Consider the following 21,055-nt stretch of genomic DNA (forward strand, 5'->3'; position numbering starts at 1 on the left):
ACCCGAAGAATGAGGTCAGCTGCCTACCTGAATATACTGAATGACCAGGTTGTTCTATCAATAGATTTTTTTCTTTCCTGATGGTACAAACATATTCCAAGATGACAATGCCAGGATTCATCGGGCTCAAATTGTTTAAGAGTGGTTCAGGGAGCATGACACATAATTTTCACACATGGATTGGACACCACAGAGTCCAGACATCAACCCTACTGAGAATCTTTGGGATGTGCTGGAGAAAACTTAGCAGAAGCTTATTGAATTGATGCCACAGCAAATGGGTGCCGTAATCAAAGCTAAAGACGGTCCAAGGAAATATTAGAGTGTGTGACTTTTTTTTTTGGAGGGGCAGTGTAAAATATATATATATATATTTATATTTATGTGCATACACACACAGACACTCCTTTCCCTGCAAGGAGCAATATGCTGTAAGCAAACATTTAGTATATATAAGCCATTAAAGAAAGAAGATGAACATATTGTGAAGCACATAAAGACGCTGAGGAAAGAAGACATTTGTACATAATGTCTGCTATTACCACCTCTAGTTCCTCAGAGGGAACATTTTTCTGCAGTTTCGACTCGTCCATGCTTCGTTGGTTAAAGTTCATTAAGACTCAAGTGCTTTGCCACCGTTGCCATAATGCTGGGTAATTGCCGACATGTCCTTTAGTGACAGACCAAATTCCATTTGATGAGTCATCCACTCGACAGTGAGTGTATGCGTAGCTCCCGTGTTCTTTTAGACCACCTGTGTCAGAAAAGTCCCACTCAGAACGTGAATGCGTACACTACGCCCACTACCACTATGTTCCCAATGGTGGCAGTGATGGCGATCCAAAGCCAAATGGCGTCCCGGGACATTGACTGGGGCTCCTCAGGTGGGCTATGAGCTGCCATTGAGGCAGCATGGACGCTGGCAGACGAGGTGAACAGGGAGTGATCGGTGCTGTAGTCATCGTTGGGAGACGAGTCCATGAAGGCGCCTGTCATCACCGGGATCTGTGTAAACACAGGACAAAGCCCCTCATCATTAGCACTGCGGATATTGTCAACACACGATTTGGCCCGCCCTGCTGCTCCATTAGCATTTTGCTCCTTGATGTGTGGTTGTATAAGTTAGGTTTTACTTTTTGATCATGTTGAGTTCAGCCAGTTCAGTAAAGAAAACCAATTTACAAGCAACTGCTCTGATTCAGACTCACACTACCATCTCAATTATAACTCCCTGAAGTTCACTTAGTAAAATTCACAAACTCTTTGGACTTTGACCAAACAAATTAACAAAACTACTGTACTGTAGAGGAGGAACAATGAAAGAATACAGAAAGTGAACACAAGCTTCCGTAGCAACATCCAGCCTGATGAAATATCCAGCAAGTGAAATCAGACCTTCAGAGGAGGAATGTGACATGCTAGAATAAAAAAAACATCCTGACCTTTATTAATGCCAAAGAGGTTAGACCTTCTTCCATTTTTTATTCAAACCACAACAGGTCTTAACGAATACTTTCTATAGCACGTAACAAAGAAAAAGTTGCATCAGTTGTACATATTCATGCAGCATGAAGCTGTTTTTGATTCAGAACGTCTGGCTTTAAATCAGAAGGCGCAGACATTAAAGTTCCTGTGCCTGATCTGAATCTAATCTACAATGAGTCACTGGAGAGGAACCAACAGAATTAGGTAAGGAAAAAAAAAAAAGCAGTGAGAACATGACATGAATCTGAAGCGTGTCACAGAATGACCCCTGCCTTACAGAAAATAACCCATGGAACGTCCAGTATGGAAAAGATTTGAAATGTATTATATTTATTAAATATAAGGTATTTTTTCACATCCAGGTAGAAATTTTGGCCTAATGACAAAAATAAAATGGTCATCACCAAAACTACTGTTGTTGATTGTTCTGGTTAGAATGACAAACAAAGCACATACTGTATACCATAGACCTGTAGAACAGGTTGACTTTTTGTACTAAGTAGAAGTTAGAAGACTTTACCACATTCTGGGGGAAAATGTTGGACCTTTGTACCACTGTTTATTGAAATACTTCATTCACCATTTATTTTTAAGATTTAAATGAATAACTGTTGCTCTCTGGTGTAAAATTTCTAAGTTAACCAGCAGTTTCCAAGGTTATTCAAGTCATCATTTTTAAACTCATCAAAACAGCATAACGTGTTAACACACAGGTCTATTAACACAAAACATTAAACAATTTCCATCCTAGAGTACTTTACTTTTACTTTTGGTATTTTCAGTATTTTTCAAGCCAATACTACTTCTACTTAAGGAACATAATAAATGCAGGATTTCTAACAGAGTAACAGAGTATTACTTCACAAAAAGTACTTCTACAAAATGACATTAATACCTTTACTTAGGAAAACAATCTGAGTACTTCTTCCTGCTCAGCAGGATGTACAGCACCACAAGATACGTGTCAACCCAACCCATGTTGACGCCAGTGACATCACTTGAGGCAAATACTCAGATGTTTTTTTTCTGGAATCATAAAAAGCTTTGTACAACTTTGTTTTTTACACATGCACTCCCCAAAACCTTTAAATAGACTTTATGTGGATAAAAAGAAAAGAGTTCCATTTCACCATGCTGCTGTTACACACATTACCAGGCTTTGTATTGGCAGGTATAATTGGTGTAGGTCTGTTTTTCAGGTAATGAGGATGCATTAAGAACAGTTTTAGTAATGCTTGCTCAATTAGGGGCGGCAGTAGCTCAGTTGGTAGAGCAGTTGTCTATGAACTCCGTGGTTAGTGTTTCTTTTCCCGGTTCCTCCTGGCTACTTGTCGAGGTGTCCTTGGACAAGTCACCAAAACCCTGTAGTAGCGCTGATATGTACTGTCTGGTAACAGGATCAATAAAGTATATTGTTGTTGTCATTAGTCATTCCAGGACTGTGCAGGGTTATCAGATGCCAGAAGACTGTTCAACACACCACTTTAGACACACTGTGTCCTAGCCTGCAAAAACCAGGTAAAGATAACAATTCCATGACTCACGTTACCAATGATGTACTAGTGTTGTACATTTGTTTTTGCAGGACGCTCTGAGTTTTCGTTCAGACACTTCAAAATCCCCACTGTACCAACACAGTGCTCTTAACCAGTGAGTTTCCATGGCGTTTCTGTAACCAGCTTACAATGGGAACTACATTAAGATGCAGAGTAATACGTTCTGAAGGTTTATTTTTATTTTGGCATCAATCTCTGTCTGAGGATGGACTGGATATATGCCAATATCAATCCAATACATTTAACTGGCAATAAATATGTATCTCACATACTCATAACAGTTGTTGCCAATATAATCTGACAGAGCCTATTTTTGAGGAGCTCCTTCAAATAGAAGATCTCAAGTAAGTAATAAAGTATTAAGTGGAAAAGCTTAAATTATTGACATCAAATCAAAGTTTAACTGCAAATGAGACTCCTGAAACTGATATGATGCCACAAGCTAAAAAAAAAAAGACAAATCAAATGACTGATTATGCCAGACACAAGTTCAAACAAAACAAGGTTTAATGGATTAACGCTGGAGAAACAAATTGGGCATACAAAGTAGCAGAGAACTAGGCACAAGGAAACAAAAGAACACAGGAGACATGGCTCGGCACAAAGTAACAATTCAAGACCTGAGAGTAACAAGACAAGAACAAATTATCAACAGAAAACCATCAGTAACATGGCAAAAGGCACAGGGACGCAAAGTACTTTAACAACTGAAATCAGAAAATCACAAAACAAGAGCAACACAGGAAAAGTCCCAATAGAAAATCACTGCCAATAGGACAGGCACAACTTACAAAGGGGCAAGGCAAAGGTCAGGTCCAGGGTATACCAGTTATTTAGAAATGGACCCTTGACACTGATGGTGGTGGGGGGTAAAGCTGCTATGTGACAAACAAGGCAACAACAGCATAAAGAGACAACATACAGTACATAAGGTTTATTTAAAATGTATTTATTCTTTTGACGACCATATGATAGAGGTTCCTGCACAGGACCACGTGCAATTATTGGATAATTATACACAGAAGGAACCTTAGAGTGGTGACAAGATGAGTGGGCAGACGGTGTCTTCCTGCCTGGACCCTTTAAGGTAAATTGCCGTCTCCCTTAGTCTAATTCTTTCAGGATCTGTGCTTTCTGGACAATCAGCAGCAGCATTGCACTGACAACATAAGAAATTACATCTGTGTTGAAAAACCCATGAATATATCAAAGTCTATTGTCTATCATCAGCTGTTTCTCATGCAAACACGTACAGCATCACCCACTGACGTTTTCTACTGCTCCCTCAGACCAGACCAGATCGGCTACATTCAGCCCTGGAACTGCCAAAAGGGACATAATCAATGTGAACACAGATCAAATAATAACAGTTGTTGCAAACAGCTCCCAGTAGAACTCTATATCCTGTTGACCACGCAGTCTGCAGCAGTATATGACAAACCCATGTGACATGTAATCCATAGTTGACACTGTTTGTGGACAGGGCTCCTGACTCGTTTGGGAACGTGCGGCGTCTTGCTGTCACCTCAAGGACTCAACCATTAGCATTTTCATTCTGTCACCGATTCTCTTCATCAGCGGCATTAAATGGGTTTCATTGAAAGCCATTAGAATTCATGACACACACACACACACACACACACACACACACACACACACACACACACACACACACACACACACACACACACACTCAAATAAGCACAGGGATACACAGTAAAAAGAGATGTTAACAGTTCAGTGTGTCACTCTGTGTTGCTGTGAACGATAATTAAATGATGTCTACATCCAAAACAATGCAAATATCCATGCTGTGTAAGATCCGTCCTTGTTTTGAATATTTTACTAAATGTATGCAAATTATAAAAATGCAGTAATTTATTTCATATAGACTTCCTCTGCATATGCTGCAAAATTTCATTTCAAACTAAGCTAAGTCATTGAAAATTCATTATCACTCTGTTTTTGTTTTTAATAGCAGAGTAAACCTTCTACAATCTGCAAAAACACAAAAAAATAACAAATACATGTTCAGTTTCCATGTTATTGTGTTTGTCAACCATTCAGTATATAAACGTCTTATCCTGGATAGATTGCCAGTCTACCTCAGGGCTGACGTACAGAGACGTAAACAGGCTATGGTTAGTATTCACACTCACACCTTCAGGCAATTCAAAGTCACTAGTTAAGCTAACTGCATGTCTTTGGACTATCCCTAACTCACGCACGCACAGAAACAACAAGCACCCACATGGGTACATGAGACCCTCAAAAAGAAGAGGATCATGAGTACACTGACTGGAAACACACATTTGACCATGGTTTTGTTTGTTTTTAACAGATTATGTAATATTTAAAATGATTCATATTTATAATTGGTTGGTATAGGCACTATATTTTTATGATATTGAGTGTATTGCTTATTATTAAAACAGGTTCTTCCAGTTAGTAATAACCAGTTAACACTGTATGTAGATTTCTGTAGAGTGTACAGATGTATTATTGAACTGTGAAATAGACCAAGGATCAGCAGTCACTGTAACGATCTCTGATCAACAAAGTCATCTGGATTTATCTTATAGTAGATTTCAGAGCAATCCATCCAGTAGCTGATGAAATAATTCACTGTGAGCCACAAGGTAACAATGGAACATAATCAATTACAAAAGGGACATATAGTTACGTGCAAGCCTTTAGAAAAATGACTGTATCACCTCCACTGACATGGCCACACTGCGCCATTGTAAAAGCAGCTATTCCTCAGAGCAAACCTATCACCGTCTGTCTCCTGGTGGTCTCATACACACGGACTCTTCAGAAAGCAGCTGTCGCAGTGCCTGAATATCTTGATGTCGCTACGGGCAACAAATAAGCCTCCTGTTGGATGGCAGTCATGGGGAGGTTAAGTGCTCTCTGTGGTTTAAATGCGCCTCCGTCTATCGCCTGCAGGGTCAAAACATGAGGAAATGATGCGCCGTGCTCAGAGCCAGAGAGTGCAAGAGGAGATAGACCGACTAAATATCAAAGCAGGGAGTTAGAGCTTAGACGCCAGCCATGAACCTCAGTGTCCCCAGTTAAATTCTGGGCAGGAGGTGTTTGTGTCTCATTCCACATCTCTCTAACTCATTTCCTGTTATCGCTCTATTATTGCAAAATGAAAGAAAATAAAATAAGCACTGCAGAACACAAGACTATTACTGAAGATCCTGAGGAAAACACCGGGGAACGTTGATCCACCAATTCACTGTGCTCTTCCTTGTTTGTTGTTGTTTTCTACATATGAATTGAGGGATGATGTGATAAATTAGTGTTTGTTGTTTTCTCTTTGAATTCTCTTAGCGCGAGCTAATGAAAACAACGGTTTGATTTGTGTGAACAGAAACTCCATGTGACAGTTCTTCAGAATGGTAAGTGTCGTCATCTGATCTGTATTCTCACCACAAAAAGGACAAAAACTCTTTCAGTGCTGCCCCTATTTTCCTTATTTATACTCAATTACACACCGTACTGGATGTTTGAGCAGCTTCTGCTTCCAAGAGCCAATTTAGAAAATGGTGGTGCAATTATTGGATTTCTACCCTGGCAATCAATAGTGATGGTCTTTTCCACAGGTTCTGATATGAGTGTTGGCCACTTAGTATGAAGTTAGAGAAGTGAGAAAGTAAAAGAAGATGTTCAGTCGTATTGATATTCTGCAATATCTGATCATTTGGTAATGTCTCGTACTGATTACGGGTTCTTTATAATTGCTGTGAGAAGTACAGATATGTCATTGTTTGCTCTGGCTGAATCAGGGTTATCTCTGTGATTGTGTGTGACATTAGAGAGGGATGTAGGCGCTGTGAGGATGCAAGACGCGGTTGGAGGGTTGAAAATGGTGCAGATTAATCCCACCTGCGGTCCTCCAAGTCACAAGTTGCCCATTATTCAGTGTAACTTTGAATACCTCTGTTTCTTTTACATGGAGTGTCCTAATTACCTAGAAACACTAATGGTAGTTTCTATGTTATGACCATGAAACAGAGCTGTGAAATATGAAACATTTAATCCTGCTGACGTCTCATTATTGTGACATATTCACCATCAGTGAAATATTTTCGGAAGACGGCACAGACAGCGTCTTAGACATATTATTCACCTTTCATTTGTCCTTCCATTAGAGTTCACAGATAATAGATTGGAAATGAATGAGGCCTGGCATCATAGAGCCATGCAGCCACATATAGTGTAATACACCTGGAACAAAGAATGTCGTTAAGTGATATCCTTCAACTCCCCGAGCTGGCTGACTGATGTGACATTGAAAAAGCTACCAGCCAAGACAGCCACCAGTGAGACTATAAACCTCAAGCGACCTCTTTGTTGTATTGTGTTGTTAAATGCTGAACAGGAGGCTTAGAATTTAAACATCTTATTAACCTTTACATTAACCTTTAAGATGGAGGATCCCAATTCACAATGGGACCAGAGCCATTCAAAAGAATGATGAATTGTCTCAATGTGATATTCAGAAGGTGCTCAGGTCTGTCTGTAAGTCAAAAAGCAGAAGATGGTAAAACTATAAGCTGCTGACCTTCCACCTGATACTAGTAGCAGCGCTGCTTTGTAAAGTCGTTTTCACGCAAGCACTCCAGACTGTCTCCACAGGATCAGGTCCTGACATTGCACGGAGTTGACTTGAGCCCGTACCCCAATAACGGAGCAAGCTTCACTCCCCAATGCTCAGAAAAAACAAGTGAATGGAGGAGTCTTCTTGATCAGATACTTTGTATGCTGAGCAGATCAACACAATTAACTCAGTGGGAAAAAGGTTCACGCTCCTTCAGATATATAAATTGTGGCATTTTAAATGCAAATGTCCCAGAGCTGTGAGTGCTACTGAGAGAAAATAAAAGCAGACCTGAAATCCTGGCTGTTGATGTAAAACACCCCTCTAATATGGTTATTACATGGGGACCATGGACAGTAAGACACTATATTATGCTATTACTATACAGTACACTATATTATACTAATAGACTTCTGGTAGCAACCTGGAAACTACAGTTTAATAACAAAGCAGGGACCTGACTTGCTATTATCCCCAAATTAAGGAGTTGTTAACGCTGACATCACTTGTATTTTTGATAGATTTGTGGGAATCATTAAAATTATGCATAAATTAAGCTGTTCACGCTATGATAATGTGTAGGAAACGGTTACTTCTACAGAGTCAGCATCTAGTGGCACTGCACTTCACATCAGTTTCAGCCTGAGATTTTGTTAGTTGCTGCTTTAAAACAAAATATGGAGCAGCCTTATAGCTGGAGACCTATTGCTGCACATCACACTCTTGCGCCATATAACATATGACGCAATGCGACTCCTGCAGTAGGTATTTTATCTGTTGGCAGCAGTTTCTCACACTGTCCCACCACAAATCCAGCTCCAAATAAACCTGAACTTGGGTTCAGACACCTGCTGAGCATCTGCATTGCACAGGATTTTATTATTATTATACTGCAAAACATGACAGTATATTTGCCTGTAATATAATTACTACTCTCCTCTGTCTTTCAGTCTGCTGCTCTTCTTCCTCCCACTCCTGTCCGCGGTAGAGCACTGTTTTTTTTTTTGCATTAGCTGCTGTTTTGGTGGTATTAATATTCCTGCCAGTATTAAAAGAAAAGTGCTCGTTTTATGATATCCTGACATGTAATAGCAAACTTTACAACACTGTGATGTGGCTGTGGGGTCCGGCCAGCTGTGCTTAACAGTACCTGGTTAGCGGTGTTGCTCGTTTTTCTTCACTCCACAGTTCAGTTTGACTCATTTTAGTCTGTTCCTGGTCTTTTTGATGCACAGCAGCCTCATTATTATACGGTTGTGGTATGTTACACATGTATTGATTTGCGTAAGAACAAGAACTCTACCTATATCATTTTTTATATTTTTAAGTAATATTCCTTTTTCTAAGAAAGCACTACATATGTATGTTCTGTATTACATGGTATTGAGACCCACAGATACTGCTCTGTTTGAGAGTATCATAGTTTTTATACATGTAAGAATGCATCTACGCATTCATCAGTCTACCACGTCCACACCCTCTGGCGAAGAGCTTGACCCTTGCTTACCACTCACTGTAAGATGCTTTGTATGAGGGCCACTTAGATGTCGGAAAAATAAGAGCTTGTTTGAGACTAAAGCAGAGATGCTTTTGTAGTCTGGTAGGCAGGGTACAGGCTCCAAGGCTTTTTATGTTGCCTATTCACTAAACAATAACCCAGCTAATTTTGGCCTATTTGGGCCACTGTAGCCCATAAACTGGTCTGCATTTCTCACAGAAAATGTTCAGTTGAATTACTGCATCTAGTCTTAAACAACACAAAAATACTAGCATATCTAAAACTGGATACATTTGTTCTGTTTAGAGAACACCTAATACTTCTGACTGTCTCATAGTATTGTCTGTGTACAATACATATACATCTGTGTATTACTTACTTTTGAAGCAGTTCCTGTCTGGGAAGCAACTGGTAATTATCTACAGTCAACCTTTTACAACGTTATCTGAAGTCAAGAGTATTAACAAATATAATGTGCCTAAAATAATAACACAAACAATTCAGATCTTTCTTGTCTTTCTTGAGAACAACCATAAAAACCTCATTCTTTATGTACAGCACCTAGATTAACTGATAGCGTTCAGCTAATGATGATATTTTAATACAAAATAATACAACAACAACAAGAAAAAGTATATGAACCTCTTGGAATGTCTTTCTGAATTCATTTATCATAAAATGTGATCTTATCTTCATCTAAGTCGAGAGTAATTAACAAATATAATGTGTCTAAAATAATAACACAAGAATGAAAAAATGTGATCTTTCATATATTTTTGAGAACAGCTATAAAAACCTCTAGTGCTAGTGAAAATGTTTGTGAACCCTTGGTAAATAAATGATTGACCACCCAGTGGCAGCAATAACTTCAACCAGGCTCTTCCTGTAGCTGTGGATCACACCTGCACATTGTTCAGGAAGAATTTTAGTCCAGAGGGATGCAGAACTTCCTGCAGAACTGTTTAATGCGTGTTGATCACTTAAAGTTGCTCAAACGCATCTCTATTGGGTTGAGGTCTGGGCTCTGACTTGGTCACTCCAAAAGGTGGATTGTGTTTTTCTGAAGCTATTCTGTTGTCTGTTTTGGGTCATTGTCCTGTAGCATCACCAAACTTCCACAGAGTTTCAGCTGACGTACAGACATTCTATCATTATTCTGAAGAATTTTTTGATACATTTGGGAATTCATCTTCCCCCCAATCACTGCAAACTGGCGAGGCCCTGATACATCAAAGCAGGTCCAAATTAGGATATTTTCATCATGTTTCATGTTTTAATGCAGTGCCCTTTTTACGCCTCTTCATGGTGTCCGGTCATAGGCACCCTGCTTGTTCAACATTTTACGTACAGTAGACTATTGAATACAGATGTTAGCCAGTTCCAATGATGCCTTCAAATCTTTGGCTGTCACTCTGGGTTGTTTCTTTACCTCTTGCTTGTTGTGCTCTTGGGGTCATTTTGACTGGCCGCCCACTTCTTGGTAGACTAGCCACAGTCCCAAAGTGTCTTGTAGATTGTTAGCCTAAATGTGGACTGGTGTCTTTAATATTACTTTGTAACTCTTTCCAGCTTTATGTAAATTAACAACTATTGATTGTAGATCATCTGAAAGCTGGCGAGGCATGTATTCTTCTTGTATGAGGTCATTATTCAAAGGGTTCACGTACTTTTCGCACTGTTGTTGTTACACAGACTGTCTGAAACTAAAAATAGAGAGCACCTATTCAGGACACGTATAGGTGCATTAGCTGGGATTTCAAATTCCTTACCCTGGGAGAGACCCTAGAGAGCAAAGGTCTAAGAAAGAAACACTAAAGATGAAGATCTCAGCAAACTGATGCAAATCCAGAGGAGGTGAAATTTCCAATGAAATTGACTGTGTAAACACAGCTTAAATAAGTCAAATAGGGAAAATATAAATATCTACAGGACAGGGAGAGTTGGCCTTGGGATTGACAAACCTTACATGACAGTCCACTTCAAGGAACTCACCAGAATTAGGCTTAAAGACACTTTCACAGAGAATATGGATCTGAAGGTGAAACAGCTCTAGAAGTACACAATTTTGGTTTGTGTCTTTTTCAGTGTCTTACCATTGAAATATCATGCCATTAGGATTACTGCACCAGTTACAGTCTACGTGACTGTGATCTATTGACCACCACACCAGCGGGGTAACTTCTGTGATGTGCTTGACATGCTGCTTCCCACCCGAAGATGGCACTCATCTTGAGGGAGGTGGTCCACCTCTTTTTTACCCCTCCTATGTGGAGAATTACAAACCAGTCTCTCTTCTTCCATTTCTGGCCAAGACCCTTGAATAAGCAGTCTTCAATCAGCTTCCTTTCTCAGAACAACCTCCTCAATGTCAACCAGTCTTGTGTGAGGAGGTGTCGCTTTACAGAAACAGCACACCTGACAGTTGTGGAATACCTGTGGGCTGCAAAAGCTGTGACTCAGTCTTTGTCTTAATCCTACTTGATCTATATGCAGCCTTCAACACCACAAGATAATTCTGTCTGCACGCTCTGGCATCACTGGCACAGCTCTGGCCTGGCTCAGGTCTTACTTATCTGGATGAACCTTCAAGGTATCTTGGTAGGCACACGTCTCTAACTCTCAAGTCTCTCCACCAGCACACAAAGGGTTTACTTCTTGGTCTTCTTCTTTTTGATCTATCCTACATCACTGGGTTCTCACAAAATGGAAACATTTCTTCTTATAGCTTCTATAGCTTTCCTTTTTCCTCCATCTTTCCCCTTTCAGTTCTAATAAGATCATGACTAATGTGTAACATGATCTTTATTCTAATTTGTTAAGTATAAAATATGAATACATATGTTGAGAAATAACAGATGGGTTGTTCACTGTGTTGGGGTTAACAGACTCTTGGAAAGTCAGGTTATTACTCAATTGGTTTAATCTTTCAGGAAATTAAGTCTTATCTAACATTGCTGAAATGAAATCTTTTTTTTCTGTTTGGAGTCTGCAAATATTTGCAGATTATATTAAAGATTGATTTTAAATAGGCATAGTCACAGAGCAGGTTTTCATGCCTTCAAATTGTAATCAATACATTACAATACACCCCAACCAGTCGAGGCAGATGGTCTCCCACCCTGGGCCTGGTTCTGCTGGAGGTTTCTTCCTCTAAAGGGAGTTTTTTCCTCTCCACTGTCACCTAGTGCTTGCTGAAGAGGGGTTGTGGTTTTCTATATAATACTGTATACAGTTATATTTTTTGGGCTTAGTTTTTCAGGGCTATGACTTGGTTAACTGAGAATCTTCACAGACATTCACTGTACAGCAATATATTGATCTAAAACACACAGTCAGCTGAACACAAGACTTCGCCTAAATAAGGAAGGTTTTACACTGGTAAAGTCAATCACTTGCTGAAGAGAAGGCTGAAGACAGAACACTTTTGCTCCCTTAATATACAGTAAATTGCCTTTGGTTGGTACAGTTGTGGTTCTTTTCTTTCCTTTTGAACTGAGAGCAGCTGTTACAAGGCTAAATTATTTCCCTCTGGGATTAATAAGGTTTTAAATCATGAAATCAGTGTACAGCAAATACAAATGAACAAAGTTTATCTGTTGTGTACTGAATTGTGCATTGTGTACTGTACCAAACAGGCTGTGTGCTGCACTCTGTATTCCCAGGACTAATCCAAACATCCTCTACTAGAACTGCTTCATCTCTCTGTACATGTAAATGCAATTCATCGCAACCTTTGAGAAGCGAGATCCCAGCAAGGTCACAATATGTGACCTTGAAACTTATTGAAGATAATAAGGTGTGAACAAATGGCACCATGGCAGAGGAGTAGGACAGAATTTATGCCCAAAAACATCTGAAATCACTGACAGAGATTAAACAGACGTAGGAGACAAGACTGTGCTGGCAACAAATGACCCCAAAGGTCATTCTTCTCTGGAAGGCACAGTAAGAGCGATTACTGCAAAATCAACACTCAGTCATGAGTCAGACACACACACACACACACACACACACACACACACACTGTCCGTACACTATATCAAATAGACTAGATCTAATTCAAACAATCATCTATTTTCTTCACTGTAATACTGATGTTTTCCTTATTATGTAATCTAATATCTAATGATTTCCATGTTAGTGTTTATGTAGCATGCCACCATTTGATACTGTTAGTTTGTACATTACCTTCTATGAGTATGTTGATGACTGGACATACATACTGTCATTTTTTTTGTCTCATTTTAATATCTTAAATATAAAAAATAATGTCTAGTGTTTTTATGTTAATATGAAATTAAAATCAGAGCAATTTGGGGAACTCCCTCATTCTGTAAGTGTTTCTTTAAATGTTCATTTAACAATATTCTGAGCAGTGCATTAATGAACTCTATTTATGACAACTGAATTTCTTCAGTTTCTTTTAGGCAGCAGTTGAATATGCAATGTTTATTCCACACATTATTAAGCATGATCTATTTCAATGTGATATACTGTTTTAATGCATTACATACTAAATAGCTCCCCATGCTACTGTATTTATTTGTATATCACATTTTATAACTACCAGCAAAGCTTTAGTCTATAACAAAGTGTCATGATGTCTGATAGTAAATGTTTCCATCAGATGACATTAACCCCATGTATTCTAGTGTTAAGTGGTGATACCCTTCTCCACCAAAATATGTTGTTTATTTGTTGGAATGCATTCAAACTGGGAGTCTGCATTGAAAAGTGCAGCTTGCAGTAGTGAGTCTTCCAAGCTTCAGTATGCTTCATAAGGAACCCACCAGAATGCATTGTCTGAACATGCCTAAAGGCAAAATTGGTTTTACTTAACACTTCCACTCAATGCTCAGAAGGGCAATGGGCCTGCATGTGTAGTGTGGGAATAATGTGACATACACTTTTAGAAAATCTCTCCTCAGAAGCATTCCCCCACCCAATCGGTGGTATATTGCTGCATAACTGGGCTTTACTGTCAAGAATCTAAAAAAAACCTCAGAAAAAGATTCTGCAAGGGGATTTCTGAAAGCAACATATCAATGCTTATTAACTTTTTCTAAAGGGCAAGATACATTCGCTTCTGCAGCGCATAGTACGCAACAGTCAGAATGCAAGCAATTTGACTATGCCTGAAAACTTTAAGCATATAAATGTGTTTCAGAATATGTCAAATATTGTATTACAATACTGTATTATTGTATAGTGAGAGTGAAATGTGAGCTGTCAAAAAAACCTATGTAGACAGCTGAATTCATTAAAACTGTGTGAGATAAGAATGCTTCCAGGGTACCTGTTGCAGAATTGTGCAAAATTACAACTTCAAATTTTATGGACGTCGAGGATGCATTAAATGTGATGTAGAAACTTTTCAATTGAATGTGAGACATCTTGTTGTTCAGTTTAACTTTTGATAATATTTAGACAGCCAGATTTTGAAAAGAGATTTTTGACTGTATTGCGCCGGTACATTTGAAACCTCACCGTGCTGATGTATCATTGTTGCTGTTCTAAAGATTGAAACTGTGTATAATAGATTGTACAAAGGACTCTCTATGCAGGAAATAAACTGATTTGTTTTATACGTAAGCAAGTGGTCATTTTGTTTGCAGACAACAATTAGAGCAGCCAGTGGCAACTGCAGCAGTATCAACAATCATATCAAACTATATCGTAGTCAACCACATAGTAGCTAAGCACAAGCTTAGCTCCTTCACCATTTCTACTGATGTGTGTCCATGAACAAACATTCGTCCTCTCTGATAACGAGACAGGATAGAGAGACTCAGGCTTATAGCCAAGGTCAGGGAAGCTCAGTTTTTAATGAAAGTACCCTGAGAGACATTTGTGATAATAACTTAAAGAGGTTGTTCATTAGAATGTATAAAGCTAGAGGTAATTCCCACGGAGGCGTCACTGAAACATCACAGGTTGCTGTCATTCCTTTCAGTCTTTATCTTTTCAATTCTAAACTTCTTCTAAACCCCTGTGTCACATGTATCGTATTTAACAAGAAGCTACTCATGTTATGCCTTTGTCTTTATAGTCTGCATGTTTACATTAATAAGCTTTACACCCAACCTTATCACAGCTACACATTCTATGCAGTCTGTTACACACTTTATGTAGTGTTGATTTGGGTGTGAACAGCTGTAATTTACACTTAAAAGGGGTTGTAAATCTAGTTTAAGTAAATGTTAGCGTGCCATGGGCAACTTTAATCATATAAAACAGAATTTAACAACAAAATTGTTGACTGTGTAAAAGTGGGTGCTGAGCAAAAAACGTGAATGTCAAGCTGTGATCATATCATGTCGTAAAATATTGGCGGCACAGTCATCCGACATCATCAAGACTGATCCACCTGTGTACCTGATTAAAACTTTCAACTGCTGTTCAATTGCTCTAAACACACTAAGTAACAGATTGAGAATGTACAGCACATTAAAAACACCTTAAATGTAAAACAAGCTTTGTCTCTGCCTGCTTCATGAAACAACACTGCATAATTCGGACCTGTTTTCTCCTTTGTCAACTTGACCATTTCTGGATAAAAGCCTAAAATGTCCGTGATGTTTTAAGGCACTTGTAAAGTGGGTCCATTAAGTGGGGAGACAAGCTGTCCTGCGTTGTCTCTTTGAGACACTCTCAAAAGAGAACCCCACTGGCTCACTGATGACTCATTCACGCTGTGGCGTTTCCATCCCATGATGCACTGCCACTTTCGTTTGCTTTTCCAGTTCCTTTTTAAGTGAATAAAACCTTTACCGTAAGCGTCTTTACTGTGCTGTCCTTTTTCACAAAATGTGAATTTTAGATTGTACATTACCTCTGGGAGTTTCATACAATGCTCATCTGATCTGATATCTGCTGTCACACTGGCCAGTTGGCTCCTTAGGGGGGATTTTTCTAAAATAGAGCAAGATTAAGAGTACAGCCACGCTAGCTGCTCTGTATGTAGTCCTCTTTGTAAGGATAACCACATCTTACAGAGGATTCTAACTGGGTCAAGAGTCAAGTTCATCATCTTAGTTTTGCATACTTGCAAGCAAACATTTGTACATTAGTACAGCTCAGACTAATAGTAATGTTAGAAGAATTTTTAGACATCTGGCCATGAACTTCTATCTTGGACTCCTACCTAGTTAACTTTAAAGCCGTGTATTCAGAATCTGAGCTTATCTTCAATTTAAAAACCAACATGGACACTGGAATTTAAAATAAACCTTCCTGAAACTAACCAACATAGGCAAACACACATAGCACACATCATCCAGCCTAAGTTTAAACACTAGAGCACCCAGGGGGTGTGAATAGCTTTTCCTTAACACCTTCTTCATCTACAACACTATTTGTGTTCCTGCATCTTATACCACAGCTGGCAGCTATGGTGGAGTGAGGGTGGTAGTTCAGTCCCTGGTTCAACATAGGATTTTTGGGGAAAGCTTGATGTCTCCAAGCCAAAACTGCCAAAGCTCATCTGGTATCAGTTTATATTCCAAGAATCAGCCCCAGGACTAATAAATCTCATTATTTTTCTTCTTTGTCTTTCCTCACTATTTTGATTAGTAATGTCATAGAATTATGTTAAGCAGGCTTCTGTGGCAGACTCAGGAGCTCCAAAGTTCAGTTTGCATGTTTCTCAACAAAACACACTGTGTATCCTTGAACGAAGACAAATGTGAATACGTTTCTGTCCTCATAAAAACATTACAGTGGTAATTGAAGTTAAGATTTATATCCTGCATTGTTTGCATCATGTCTGCACACAAGCAGGCTTCTTTTCCCTGCCAATGCTATGTATCTCTATGTGTTGTTTTTACCAGCTGTTCATCTATGCAAAAGAATAAAACTGAACTGAACTTGAACTGACATTCAAACAAAATAGAGTTGCTTATTATAATATTGCTCCAAAACACTATTGTAGGTCAAAAAATTCTCAAGCATTTAATTAGAATTAGTTATACTGATCAGCATAAAACATAGAGTTTGGAATTTTAAGTATTTGGATCAAGATACTTGCTTTTATATATTGCATTATATTAAACCACATTACATGTCTTCTGCTCTTCAGTGGCTACATTTTATACACTGCCTGTCCAAAAAAAAAAGTCACCACCTGGAGTAGCTTCACAATTCGGGTCAGAAGACACATCCTGTGGTCGAGGAAAAGATGTTCATCTGTTTCAGAAGGTTCAAATTATTGACATACATCAAGCAAAGAAGTTGTTTGCTGCAACTACTAAAGCTGGGTTAACAACTGTCCAATAGAACAAGGTCATGAGGTCTGATGAGTCCAGATTCACCTTGTTCTAGAGTGATGGGTGCATAAGGGTAAGAAGAGAGGTGGGTGAAGTGATGCACCCACCATGCCTACTGCCTACTGTACAACCCTGTGGGGGCAGTGTTATGATCTGGGGTTGCTGCAGCTGGTCAGGTCGAGGTTCAGCAGCATTATCTGTCTAAAAAATGAGGTCAGCTGACTACCTGAATATACTGAATGACCAGGTTATTCCATCAGTGCATTTTTTCTTCTCTGATGGCATGGACATATTCCAAAATGATAATGTCAGGATTCATCGGGCTCAAATTGTAAAAGAGTGATTTAGGGAGCATGACACATCATGTTCTCACATGAATTGACAACCACAGAGTTCAGACCTTAAGCCCATTGAGAATCTTTGGGATGTGCTGGAGAAGACTTTGTGCTGTGGCCCGACTCTCCCATCATCATTGAAAAATGTTAATGCAACTCTGCGGAATAAATGTTGTGACATTGCAGAAGCTTTACAAAATGATGCCAAGGCGAATGCATGCTGTAATAAAAGCTAAAGGTGGTCTAAAAAAATATTAGAGTGTGTGACTTTTGTTGCTGTTCTTTCATTCAATAAAAAAGTACAGTTCTCTTGAAACTGTCATTTCTAATTTTATTGTGCTGAATCCAAATACAGATTAAACTGGACTTTGGAAGGCTTTATGTTCAATAAGTACATTCAAATTTAATAAGATGCTATTGTCCTCAATTCCTGGCATCAGAGTCATCCTGGCCAACTTCAGAGTCTTCTAAAGATAAAATCAAGACAAAAACCTTCATATGTTTTATTTTTAAATGTTCCTTTACCTGGCCAATATATGTAAATGTCAAAGAAAAGAACAAAGCAAATGTAATTAGAATGTGGGAAAGTCTCCAAAAGCCACATATGAAATAAATGTTACCCTGCAATAAAAGAAATCTTGATTGTAATAATGGCCATTATGACCTAAGGAAATAGAGCATTCTTCATCTTCTGTCAGAACTAATCAGGCGAGACATTAGTTTCATAGCACACACTGACAAAAACAGTCATTTTGCAGAGGATTAGAACTCATTTGTATCTTAGCTGGAGATGAAATGAGGACAAACAAAGGAAAATCTTCCCACAAAAGAACATTCAACCCTAAGTCCATATGCACTGGTGAAGGACAGTGAAGTCTAGCAGAGCTGACAGCTTATTATTATTCCTTCCTTACATCTTGCCTATGTTCCTTACCAATGCTCGCTATTAGAGCGCGGACATATTCTGTTCTTCACATCTCTCATACACACCCAAGTTGTTCCTGGTCAGGTGTGATGGGGGCTGGTAGAGAGAAGCGAATTCAAAAACACAAAAGGAAGAAAAAATATTAACAATGCCCCTTCCAACCTGTCAGAGCTGGTCGACTGTGGGCAGAGAGTGTGGTGAGAGCAGGTGTAGATTGTAGAAAATATAATGCAAATCTGCATCTGCATCTGCATCATGCAAAATATAAAAATGATATAATTATAAAAGTAAATAATCAGTAATATTATTGGTAGGCTAACAAGATAATAAGTTGGGTCTTTAGTAACTCTAGTGCATGAACTAATTTGGTGGGTCCCACAGCTGTCAAGAGGTTTCTTTGGTATGCAGGCTACAGTTCTGCAGGACATGTTGAGGGTAGCCAGTATGTATACTACAAAATATCAGCATCAGCTGAGTTAATGAACGATCTCGGCAGCTAACACATGAATCTATGGCAAGCACCAAGCAAGTCGCCACATGCACTGCTTAAAGCAAGCAAATGTCTGATTTAAGGTTTAAAGGGTTTAAAGTATTTCACTGCTGCAGTAAGTGTGGAGTGCCTACCACCAGTCCAGCTCCAAACTTATAGTACAAAATATATTGTACCATAGACCTACTATAAAGTCTACTATAAATTCCCCAATTCATGTATCATACTGAATTACATATCATACAGAATTGGTTACACACAGTAGTCTTTCTCAAAGCTAGAACATGGCTGGAACTCTAAACACAACTAAAACTACAGGCTACTTTTCAATCAATTTTACTTTGCTTAAGGTAAAAAACTACTAAAGTGCTACTCAGTGGCAGCTGAACTAGATTTAGTGTCTTAAGGGTGTTTTGTCAATCATTCTAAATCCTTCCTCAGTTGGTTGGGAGTGATACGCATTTAACCTCTGTGGAGTTGTGAAGGTTTGTTGAGTGAATCATGCATCATCTGGGCAGACCGCTATCTCTCTTAGGTGCCACAAAGTTGCTAGTTTAACATTCGCACTTTGACTCGTGACTCAAACAACACACATGATTGTCGGGTACTACAGTGAGGTTAATTACTTGCAACTGCGAGCCAGTCAGTTTGAACCGATGAAGCCCTCGAGTTGAGAGGTGAAAGACTTCAAGAACCTCGAGCCCCGGTGCCTGAGCAGAGGCTTTGGTATAACTGGGACTCGGATTACTGAGAACCACCTCAGACTTTTGCCTTCACCGTCCCAATAAAGCACAGATCAATACACTGCTTCGCCTGCTTTGACTGCATTAAATGTTAGTTTTATTAAATCCAGATTTAAAAGCATCTATTGTTTGGGGAGAGTTCTTCCATTATATTGATGCACTTGCTATATGAACAGGTTTGCTGTGATGACAATATGAACCTAATTCTTAAGTCAGTAAAACTAGAGTTGAACCTGGGACCCTCTTTAAGACGGGGTATTAAGATTTGGTAGCAATGCAGGTCTCACCTTCTGGGCTCTCAACTTTCATTTTATTCTGTGCTTTAGTGCAAAATTTGCAGTTTATCAGAAAATAAAGACTATTTTGACTCTGTTGAGTATTTCAACAAGTATGACTGGATAAACAGGCTATAAAGACACAGTTTTCTCACAGAACAATTACTTGGTGATGTAGTTTTTCAAACCCAGTCTATATTCCAGTTGTTATGTTTAATTGACTTGAATGGGTTTGGTTGAGCGCAGCGTTGAATCCTGCTGCGACACTAACCCGGCTCCCATTTTATCCATTTTATTCTAATTTTCCTTCTTGGTTTTACACCTCACTATACTGAAATGAGACAGAATAAAAAGTTCTAACAACGTCGCCATAAACCCCCGTTTGTTGCCTCTCATCCATGCGTACGTGCGTTTGGAACTCGCTGATGACAAGCAGACACAAAGTGCGAGAGCTTTACCTGCGCTGCCATGAAGGAGAGATCCATGGTGGCGGAGGGTTTGAGGTCAAACAGCTGGCGAACTGCTGCTCCCGACACGGCGTCGAGAGTCGTCCTACTCTCGCTGGGAAGGACCGGCGGATCCCCGGTTAGTCATCCCCGACGCGGCGATCCAGCATCAGCGAGTCCTCTCCTCATGTGGACCGAGTGCGCGCAGCTGCGGAGCGAGTCGGAGAGAGCAGGCAGGGAGAGAGCTAGACGGGGGTGAGGGGTGGAGGTAAGACAGAGAGAGAGAGAGAGAGAGAGAGGAAGATGGAGAGAGGGAGAGAGCTAGACGGGGGTGAGGGGTGGAGGTAAGACAGAGAGAGAGAGAGGAAGATGGAGAGAGGGAGAGAGCTAGACGGGGGTGAGGGGTGGAGGTAAGACAGACAGAGAGAG

At 39.5% G+C, this 21,055-nt stretch overlaps 1 protein-coding gene across 1 annotated transcript; it reads right to left on the bottom strand.

Annotated features, from left to right (window-relative positions):
• Window positions 1-203: 203 nt before the first annotated feature.
• Window positions 204-20,803, bottom strand: LOC113149567 (uncharacterized protein C14orf132-like). Its single transcript, XM_026341773.1, has 2 exons — window positions 20,639-20,803; window positions 204-1,005 (listed from the first exon to the last, which is right to left on the bottom strand). The coding sequence occupies exons 1-2, from the start codon at window positions 20,663-20,665 to the stop codon at window positions 775-777; spliced, it is 258 nt and encodes an 85-aa protein (XP_026197558.1). The 5' UTR covers window positions 20,666-20,803; the 3' UTR covers window positions 204-774.
• Window positions 20,804-21,055: the final 252 nt, after the last annotated feature.

This window comes from Anabas testudineus, chromosome 24, assembly GCF_900324465.2.
Source record: "Anabas testudineus chromosome 24, fAnaTes1.2, whole genome shotgun sequence".
In the NCBI taxonomy this organism is placed as follows: domain Eukaryota; kingdom Metazoa; phylum Chordata; class Actinopteri; order Anabantiformes; family Anabantidae; genus Anabas; species Anabas testudineus.